Consider the following 11,414-nt stretch of genomic DNA (forward strand, 5'->3'; position numbering starts at 1 on the left):
ACAAGCAAAAGCTAAGAGAATTCAGCACCACCAAAACAGCTCTACAACAAAGGCTGAAGAAACCTCTCTAAGTGGGAAACATAAGAGAAGAAAAGGACCTACAAAAACAAACCCAAAACAATTAAGAAAATGGTCATAGGAACACATGTATTGATAATTACCTTAAACGTGAATGGATTAAATGCTCCAACCAAAAGACACAGGCTCGCTGAAAGGATACAAAAACAAGACCCATATATATGCTGTCTACAAGAGACCTACTTCAGACCTAGGGACACATACAGACTGAAAGTGAGGGGATGGAAAAGGATATTCCATGCAAATGGAAATCAAAGAAAGCTGGAGTAGCAATACTCATATCAGATAAAATAGACTTTAAAATAAAGAATGTTACAAGAGACATGGACACTACATAATGATCAAGGGATCGATCCAAGAAGAAGATACAACAATTGTAAATATTTATGCACCCAACCTAGAAGCACCTCAATACATAAGGCAAATGCTAACAGCCATAAAAGGGGAAATCGACAGTAACACAATCATAGTACGGGACTTTAACACCCCACTTTCACCAATGGACAGATCATCCAAAATGAAAATAAATAAGGAACACAAGCTTTAAATGACACATTAAACAAGATATACTTAATTGATATTTATAGGACATTCTATCCAAAAACAACCTAATACACTTTCTTCTCAAGTGCTCATGAAACATTCTCCAGGATAGATCACAATCAAGCCTTGGTAAATTTAAGAAAATTTAAATCATATCAAGTATCTTTTCCGACCACAGTGCTATGAGACTAGATATCAATTACAGGAAAAAAAAACTGTAAAAAATACAAACACATGGAGGCTAAACAATACGCTACTAAATAACCAAGAGATCACTGAAGAAATCAAAGAGGAAATAAAAAAATACCTAGAAACAAATGACAGTGAAAACACAATGACCCAAAACCTATGGGATGCAGCAAAAGCAGTTTTAAGAGGCAAGTTTATAGGAGTAGAGTCCTACCTCAAGAAACAAGAAAAATCTCAAACAACCTAACCTTACACCTAAAGAAGTTAGAGAAAGAAGAACAAAATAACGCCAAAGTTAGCAGAAGGAAAGAAATCATAAAGATCAGATCAGAAATAAAAGAAAAAGAAATGAAGGAAACAATAGCAAAGATCAATAAAACTAAAAGCTGGTTCTTTGAGAAGATAAACAAAATTGATAAACCACTAGCCAGACTCGTCAAGAAAAAAGGGAGAAGACTCAAATCAACAGAATTAGAAATGAAAAAGGAGAAGTAACAACTGACACTGCAGAAGTACAACGAATCATGAGGGAGTACTACAAGCCACTATATGCCAATAAAATGGACACCCTGGAAGAAACGGACAAATCCTTAGAAAAGCACAACTTTCAAAGCCTGAACCAGGGAGAAATAGAAAATATAAAGAGACCAATCACAAGCACTGAAATTGAAACTGTGATTAAAAATCTTCCAACAGGGGCTTCCCTGGTGGCTCAGTGGTTGAGAGTCCGCCTGCCGATGCAGGGGACACGGGTTCGTGCCCCGGACCGGGAGGATCCCACATGCCGCGGAGCGGCTGGGCCCGTGAGCCATGGCCGCTGAGCCTGCGCGTCCGGAGCCTGTGCTCCGCAACGGGAGAGGCCACAGCAGTGAGAGGCCTGCGTAACGCAAAAAAAAAAAAAAAAAAAAAGTCTTCCAACAAACAAAAGCCCAGGACCAGATGGCTTCACAGGTGAATTCTGTGAAACATTTAGAGAAGAGCTAACACCTATCTTTCTCAAACGCTTCAAAAATATAGCAGAGGGAGGAATACTCCCAAACTCATTCTATGAGACCACCATCTCCCTGATACCAAAACCAAAGATGTCACAAAGAAAGAAAACTACAGGCCAATATCACTGATGAACATAGATGCAAAAATCCTCAACAAAATACTAGCAAACAGAATCCAACAGCACATTAAAAGGATCATATACCATGATCAAGTGGGGTTTATCCCAGGAATGCAAGGATTCTTCAATATACGCAAATCAATCAATGTGATACACCATATTAGCAAATTGAAGGATTAAAAACCATATAATCATCTCAATAGATGCAGAAAAAGCTTTTGATAAAATTCAACACCCATTTATGATAAAAACTCTCCAGAAAGAAGGCATAGAGGGAACTTACCCCAACATAATAAAGGCTATATATGACAAACCCACAGCCAATATCATTCTCAATGGTGAAAAACTGAAACCATTTCATCTAAGATCAGGAAAAAGACACGGTTGCCCACTCTCACAGCTGTTATCCAACATAGTTTTGGAAGTTTTAGCCACGGCAGTCAGAGAAGTAAAAGAAATAAGAGGAATCCAAATTGGAAAAGAAGAAGTAAAACTGTCACTATTTGCAGATGACATGGTACTATACATAGAGAACCCTAAAGATGCTACCAGAAAACTACTAGAGCTAATCAATGAATTTGTTAAAGTACCAGGATACAAAATTAGTGCACAGAAATCTCTTGCATTCCTATACACTATTGATGAAGAATCTGAAAGAGAAATTAAGGAAACACTCTCATTTACCATTGCAACAAAATGATTAACATACCTAGGAATAAACCTACCTAAGGAGACAAAAGACCTGTATGCAGAAAATTATAAGACACTGATGAAAGGTATTAAAGATGATACAAACAGATGGAGAGATATACCATGTTCTTGGATTGGAAGAATCAACATTGTGAAAATGACTATACTACCCAAAGTAATCTACAGATTCAATGCAATCCCTATCAAACTACCACTGGCATTTTTCACAGAACTAGAACAAAAAATTTCACAATTTGTATGGAAACACAAAAGACCTCAAATAGCCAAAGCAATCTTGAGAAAGAAAAATGGGGCTGGAGGAATCAGGCTTCCTGACTTCAGATTGTACTACAGTAATCAAGACAGTATGGTACTGGTACAAAAACAGAAATATAGATTAATGGAACAGGATAGAAAGCCCAGAGGTAAACGCACGCACATATTGTCACCTTATTTTTGATAAAGGAGGCAAGAATATACACTGGAGACAAGACAGCCTCTTCAATAAGTGGTGCTGGGAAAACTGGACAGCTCCATGTAAAAGAATGAAATTAGAACACTCCCTAACACCATACACAAAAATAAACTCAAAATGGATTAAAGACCTAAATGTAAGGCCAGACAGTATAAAACGCTTAGAGGAAAACATAGGAAGAACACTCTTTGTCATAAATCACAGCAAGATCCTTTTTGACTCATCTCATAGAGAAATGGAAATAAAAACAAAAATAAACAAATAGGACCTAATGAAACTTCAAAGCTTTTGCACAGCAAAGGAAACCATAAACAAGATGAAAAGACAACCCTCAGAATGGGAGAGAATATTTGCAAATGAGTCATCGGACAAAGGAATAATCTCCAAAATATATAAACAGCTCATGCAGCTCAATATCAAAAGAACAAACAACCCAATCCAAAAATGGGCAGAAGATGTAAATAGACATTTTTTCAAAACAGATATACAGATTGCCAACAAACACATGAAAGGATGCTCAACATCACTAATCATTAGAGAAATGCAAATCAAAACTACAATGAGATATCACCTCATACCAGTCAGAATGCTCATCATCAAAAAATCTAGAAACAATAAATGCTGGAGAGGATGTGGAGAAAAGGGAACACTCTTGCACTGCTGGTGAGAATGTGAATTGGTGCAGCCACTATGGAGAACAGTATGGAGGTTCCTTAAAAAACTACAAATAGAACTACCATATGACCCAGCAATCCCACTACTGGGCATATACCTTGAGAAAACCAAAATTCAAAAAGAGTCATATACCAAAATGTTCATTGTAGCTCTATTTACAATAGCCCAGAGATGGAAACAACCTAAGTGCCCATCATCGGATGAATGGATAAAGAAGATGTGGCACATATATACAATGGAATATTACTCAGCCGTAAAAAGAAACGAAATTGAGCTATTTGTAATGAGGTGGATAGACCTAGAGTCTGTCATACAGAGTGAAGTAAGTCAGAAAGAGAGACAAATACCATATGCTAACACATATATATGGAATTTAAGAAAAAAATGTTATGAAGGACCTAGGGGTAAGACAGGAATAAAGACACAGACCTACTGGAGAACGGACTTGCGGATATGGGGAGCAGGAAGGGTGAGCTGTGACAGAGCGAGAGAGAGGCATGTACATATATACACTACCAAACGTAAGGTAGATAGCTAGTGGGAAGTGGCCGCATAGCACAGGGATATCAACTCAGTGCTTTGTGACCGCCTGGAGGGGTGGGATGGGGAGGGTGGGAGGGAGGGAGATGCAAGAGGGAGGAGATATGGGAACATGTGTATATGTATGGCTGATTCACTTTGTTACAAAGCAGAAACTAACACACCATTGTAAAGCAATTATACCCCAAAAAAGATGTTAAAAAAAAAAAATCAAAACTGCGATGAGGTATCACCTCACACTAGTCAGAATGGCCATCATCAAAAAATCTACAAGCAATAAATGCTGGAGAGGGTGTGGAGAAAAGGGAAGCCTCTTGCACTGCTGGTGGGAATGTGAATTGGTACAGCCACTATGGAGAACAGTATGGAGGTTCCTTAAAAAACTAAAAATAGAACTACCATATGACCCAGCAATCCTACTACTGGGCATATACTCTGAAAAAAGCATAATTCAAAAAGAGTCATGTACCACAATGTTCATTGCAGCACTATTTACAATAGCCAGGACATGGAAGCAACCTAGGTGTCCATCGACAGATGAATGGATAAAAAAGATGTGGCACATATATACAATGGAATATTACTCAGCCATAAAGAGAAAGGAAATTGAGTTATTTGTAGTGAGGTGGATGGACCTAGAGTCTGTCATACAGAGTGAAGTAAGTCAGAAAGAGAAAAACAAATACCGTATGCTAACACATGTATGGAATCTTAAAAAAAAAAAAAAGGTTCTGATGAACCTAGGGGCAGGACAGGAATAAAGATGCAGACGTAGAGAATGGACTTGAGGACACGGTATGGGGGAAGGGTAAGCTGGGACAAAGTGAGCGAGTAGCAATGACATATATACACTATCAAATGTAAGGTAGGTAGCTAGTGGGAAGCAGCTACAGAGCACAGGGAGATCAGCTCAGTGCTTTGTGACCACCTAGAGGGGTGGGCTAGGGAGGGTGGGAGGGAGATGCAAAAGGGATGGGATATGGGGATATATGTATACGTATAGCTGTTTCACTTTATTATACAACAGAAACTAACACAACGTTGTAAAGCAATTGCACTCCAATAAAGATGTTAAAAAATAAATTAATAAATAAAGGGTTTCAATAAAATACAAACAAAGAAAAAAAAAGAAGGATGCATTGTTAAGCAACTTACCTATAAGGCTTCTTTATTTTTATTTATTTATTTGTTTTTGCGGTAAGCGGGCCTCTCACTGTTGCGGCCTCTCCCATTGCAGAGCACAGGCTCTAGATGCGCAGGCTCAGCGGCCATGGCTCACGGGCCCAGCCGCTCCGCGGCATGTGGGATCTTCCCAGACCGGGGCACGAACCCGTGTCTCCTGCATCGGCAGGCAGACTCTCAACCACTGCGCCACCAGGGAAGCCCCTGTAAGGCTCTTCCTGTGACTCCTGAGTAGTTCTGCATCTCAGTGGTTACTGCCTTCCTCATCTCCACTTTTACCTGTCTACATAATGGAACCAGTATCCTATATATGGAAGTGTTGGTTTTGACAGAACCTGTGACCTCCATAGAGACTGTCTTCCCAAGCCAGCTCAGCTTTGACAGTGGGCTCTAGTTCTCCAGCTTCTTGCATGGCCCTGGAAGCTCAGTAAAACCTTGCCTGCAGCTGGGTTCCTCAGTTTGTTAGCTCTCTCCAGCATCCTGCTCCACCAGCCAGAGGCTGGTGTCCAAAAGTCTGGTTTTCAGGCCAGTGTCTCAGAGTTGGGCTCCGCTTTTCTGTCCAGTCTCTTTAGATTACAGACTAGTTGGACTCTCCATCTGGCTTTCAATCTCACCTTCATATGCTTGGATCACCCTCAACTTTATGGTCTCTGACTTTCAAACCAACCTAGAACCCCAAAGGTCTTGGCCCGTATTCTGTGTATGGGGTTCCTACTAGGCTAAGAATTAAGTTCAGACTACCCTAGTTAAATTTGTCTTTTCATGCATGCCGATGTCATGTCTCAGCCAACAGGACTTGACCTGTGGTGACCCAAATCTACAGAACAACAGTCCTCTTGTAACTCTTCTTGATCCTCGATCGGGCTCATCTAGCCTCATGACTTCATGTTTATTTTAGCCCTGACCTCTTGCAGTTTTCTAGACCCATAATTTATATTATCTTTAGTACATCTCTTGGATTTCCTGCTCTCAGAGAAGTTTATTGATTTGCTAATTCATCCAACAGGCACGTATGAACACCTACCGGTTGGCACTGCAGACAGTCGGGGCTTAGTCAGGGAGTTAGACAAAATAAAGGGCTGTGTCAGGATGCTTTTTATTGCTAATGACAGAAGTCCTGATTCAAACTGGCTTAAGCAAAAATGGAATATATTCCCTCACATACCTGGCAAGTCTAGGGGTAGATCTGGTTTCCTTCAGGCACAGCTGGATTCATGGATCTTGAATGCTATCTTTGGGACCTGGCTTGTCTTCATCTCTCAGCTCTGCTCTCTTCTGCTTTGTGATGGCTTCATTCTCAAGCCCTCCACATGGTGGCAAGATAGATGTTACCATTGCCAGGTCCACATTCTCCTAGGTGCCAGTACAACAGAAAAGGTACTGCTCTCTCAGTAGCCCCAACCAATGTCCCACTACGTCTTGCGGTTTCTCACTGGGTTATATGCTCTTCCCTGAACGGATGACTTTGGCCAGGGCAATTCGATGATCTAGCTGGTCAGACTGGAGTCCTATGTTCTCTCCTTATAGTTGAGCGTGGAGTCAACTCTATTCAAACATTTAAGTTGAGAGCAAGGGATACAGTGGTTCCCCTGAGGAAAAGGCGATGGATCTGAGATAGTAAAAAAGTTTTGAGTTGTCAGTCACAGCCATTATGTTCACGATAAATGTGTATGATACAGCTACAAACAGGGTCAAGTCTGACAGAGCGAACGTTTGACTTCATATATGATAGGCAAAGGAGTCCCTCCTCCCTTATCCTGCAATCCTTTTCCTTCCTTCCTTTCAGCAGAATTTAGTGAGTGCCTATTTTGTTCCAGGTTCAAAACACAGATTGTCCTAGAAGTTGACCCTGCTTATAAGGAGCTTACAAAGTAGTGAGGTAGAGAGTTAGTAAGAGCAGTGCACCCACATTTACTGAGAACTTATGTTTTAAGAAATAGAAATATGAAGAGTATTTCTGTGTTTTTTATAAAATTAAAAAGACAACTTCAACCATTATATTGTTTAAAGTCTTTACCCAGGCTATCTCAGTAAATTCTAGTTTGTTTAGTGCTTGGAATAAGTCTCTCTGGTATGCTCCATGAAATAATAGAAACTCCATAATCCCCAATTTTTAAATTTTTGCCCAGGCTACTGTAAAACTCAGAGTTAAAAACCTGTGGTTAATTAAAAGAAGCTTTCCTTTGCCTAAGTTTTCCTTAAGATTTTTTTTTTATATACTTGGTTTAGGGTTTTGTGATTTTATTGTTTCTGGGACTTTTGTAGTAAGGTACCTCAAAATAGAGATACAACAGAGATAAACAAAATACCTTTAATTTCCACTTTTACCTTTTGCCTCTGATCTATGGCAGGTTATTAAAGCATCTCCCACCAGTGCCCAGTCGCTTCCCCTCTTGTATCCAGACATCTCTATTAATGTATTCACAGCTTGTGTATAGCAGGCCGATCAGACACTGAAGGGAACACATGTGGATATGTATATTTTTTTTAAAGGCAACAAACATGAAAATATTTTTGTGACATTCAAGATCCAACATGCAACCTTTATATTATCTTTTAGCTGTAGGTTTTATTTTGTTCTGTACTATGGGAAAAAAAATTGAGAAAAGCAACACAGATAATCTGAGGATTAGGGAATACATGAACACAGTGGTTCTCTCCTGGAGAGTTGGCAACGCCTGGAGACATTCTTCATCTTCTTGGCTACTGGAGTATTGTGGGTAGAGGCCAGGGATACTGCTAAACATTCTACGATGCACAGGACTGGCCCCACAAGGAAAAAGAATCCGGTCCAAAATGTCAATAGTGCCGTTATTAGAGAAACCTTGCATTAATAGGATTTTTAGAATTCTAAATCCTGAAAGGATTCAGAACAATCTTGTAACTTAGGCTTCAGACAAAACTAGAAACAAATGAGACTCAAAGAATTATCAAATCCTGGAGCTAACAGGAAAGGTCATCTAGTCTGGACTAGGTGTGTGATCAGTCAGCTGGCCCAGTCTCTCTGTGCCTCAGATTCCTATTCTGCAAAAAGGGATATGAAAGCTTGCCTCAAATGATTGCTGTGAAGATTAACTAAAAGAATACATGTCAAATGTTCAGTACAGTACCTGACCACGATGTGTTGTTGATAAATAGTGGTAGTGAGAGCTGAGGTGGTAATTACGATTACCGTCGTCCGGGGTCACAGAGCTAGTACACAGCTTGTTTAACCCCGGACTCCCTGTCCCATTTTGTTTCTTTTATGCTCCATTGAGGGTCTATGAAGAAAGGTTATAGGGGCAACTCAGTGGGGATTAAAGAGCACTGGCCTGGAGAGCAGCTTAGTAGCTGATACTTCAGGAGAAAGTCTGAACAAAATTTCTTCATAAAAGACAGGCAGGGGATTTAACTCGTAGGTGGGAGCTAAGGGAGACTAAAAAGGATTGGTTCCTACCTGAAACAGGCTACTGTCTCTGATTCCAAAGCTCTGTGAATGGTGTTCCAGGTGGTCCTGCCTCCAGGAAGGGCAGGGCTTGGTTCACATGACCTTTACCAAACCGTTACATCCCTCACCTTGTCTCACAGCTCCAACAGACATCTGTTGGGGAAGGTCCCTGCAATGCTGGGATGCTTAGACAATATTTCTGGGGACCCTTTCATCTCTAAGATTCTCTGATGTCTGATAAGTTTTGTGGGCCTTGTGCTGGAGCGATCATGTGACATTGTAGGTAATACCCAGTAGGCGTGTGTAGACAACCACGGATCTCCTGTTTTATGACTTGTGGAGTAAAAAATGCTTTATTAGATTGTACTAATTCAGTCAGCACGAGCATATGATTGAGATGTTGTGCAAAATGCTTTTTCTCCTCTGAGAATAATAGTAAATTATCTTACCAACAATTCTGTGTAATAGCTTTCCCCTCATTTTCTTAAAAAACTTATAAAAATTCTTTGCAGTTACTCTATGAGTTAAATTTTTATTTCTCTTATTAGGTTCACCAACTAAATTGTTTTTAATCAGTGGCTTTCTATAAAAATTAACAGAAGTCAAAAGCATTAAAACTCTCGGGATCACAAATGTGGATTAAATTCTCTTGAGGGAAAATCTCATTCCTTTAGTAACCTTCTCTCGAATATCCCATGTGTTGGATTGAACTCCTACAGTGATTCTACCTCCAACAAAAATATTCTACATAATTAGTCATTTAAAGACATTTTCTCCTATATCTTAACATGTCAGTCCTCCAACTATTAATTAGATTACTTTAAAAAATCAACACGAACAAGTCAATATATGAGAAAACAGTGAATCACAACTCATTTTATCTGTTTTCCATATGTTTGTGTGACATTCAAGACCCACAAAGCAGTCGGAGAAGAGCAACACGCGCCCATCCCGTGGGTGCTGGCTGAGCACCGGGCACTGTGCGCACACGTCCTGTGGCTCAGGGCAGGCCACCCAGGTGCAGAGAAGTGGACTGATTTGTCCCAACTCACACAGTTGGTAAGCAGGAGAGCCGACAACACAGCCCCACCTGGCTTCTAACTGCACGAGTTTGCTACAGGCCGGATCTTAACAAGGAATCGCTCAAGACTTAGCATAATAAAAAAATCCTCCCTAATTCTGGACTGTTTTTCATTTAAAATTAGAGCAGTATTCTGTGTTTTTATTTGACCTTCAACTTTTTTTTTTTTCAAGGTGTTATGTAACGGACCAGGAACATGTGTTCCTATCTGTATATCTGCCCTTCTCCTTGGGATACTAGGAATAAAGAAAGTGATCATTGTCTACGTTGAAAGCATCTGCCGAGTGGAACATTTATCCCTGTCCGGAAAGATTCTGTTTCACCTCTCCGATTACTTCATTGTTCAGTGGCCGACTCTTAAGGAGAAATATCCCAAATCTGTCTACCTCGGGCGAATTGTTTGATGAATGACAACTTACTTCTTTAGAATTTTGCAGTCAACAATATTTACTATAAATGGGGAACAAAAAACTACATGTTTATGTAAAAGCTTTTGAGAATCCTGAGAATTATTGGTGGTCAAGAGTAGAGAAATGTATAAGTAACCCAGTGAGGAAACTGAGGTTGCTTTTATAAAACAAACATTAATAAACCATTAAGTGTTTATGCCTCTGTGCTCCAAATTTCTGTTCTATATAAAGGTGTTTACCACTACCTGCAAGTTATCTTCTGACTTGTTTTACTAATACTTTACTAATATTTTCTAGAACTAAATATAGAATTTGTATGATTAGCCACATTTCCTGTTCTACAGCTTTTTTTTTTTTTACAGTATTCTGCATTATAGAAAGAAAAAGAAAAATATTTCTTAGTTTTTGTTCAGACACAACAGGCTTTATTTCCTGTATGGAAACAGAGAGGTCCCTAGTGAATCCTTTCAGCATAAAGGAAGCAGTTATATTAAATTGGCTTCATGACAGTTTGCACTCCACAGGCTTCCAGAACTGAGCGCATAAACCAGTATCTGTTTTTATTCTTTCGTTTTGCTTTGTGAGTAGCTGGCCTTACTCCAGGATATCTTTTAAAATCTTTTGTTTGTTAAAATAAATGAAAAGGTGACTACTGTCATACGAGTAAAAACATGGTTCTGTTTATCAGGGCCGAACTCTCAAAACATTTTTTTTAATGTTATGGTAAATTCACGATTTTGTGGCTATAGCTATCTCTGGCATTTTAAGATGTGTAGGCTCAGGAGGGTATATATTTACTTAACATTTACTTAAGTGCTTGTTGTATGCCAGGTGTTCTTCTAAGCACTTTTCAAATATTAGCTCATTTAACTCTAATAACAACTCAATGAGGTAGGGACTGTAATTTCCCCCATTTTACAGATGACTTTCCAAGCTCATAGGACTAGTAAGTGCCAAATCGAGAATTCGAGCCCAAGCTTAAGAGCAGAGCCAGGATCATGGACATGGGGCCT

The 11,414-nt window shown here is 39.6% G+C and overlaps 1 protein-coding gene across 1 annotated transcript in view; it reads left to right on the forward strand.

Annotated features, from left to right (window-relative positions):
* Window positions 1-10,597, forward strand: part of ALG14 (ALG14 UDP-N-acetylglucosaminyltransferase subunit) — a 104,192-nt gene extending 93,595 nt beyond the window's left edge. Inside the window, exon 4 of the mRNA XM_082834603.1 lies at window positions 10,165-10,597. Within this exon, the coding sequence (XP_082690729.1) occupies window positions 10,165-10,395 (231 nt within the window). The 3' untranslated portion in view covers window positions 10,396-10,597. The remainder of the gene's footprint in view (window positions 1-10,164) is intronic.
* Window positions 10,598-11,414: the final 817 nt, after the last annotated feature.

Source organism: Leucopleurus acutus, assembly GCF_964270905.1.
Source record: "Leucopleurus acutus genome assembly, chromosome: 2".
In the NCBI taxonomy this organism is placed as follows: domain Eukaryota; kingdom Metazoa; phylum Chordata; class Mammalia; order Artiodactyla; family Delphinidae; genus Leucopleurus; species Leucopleurus acutus.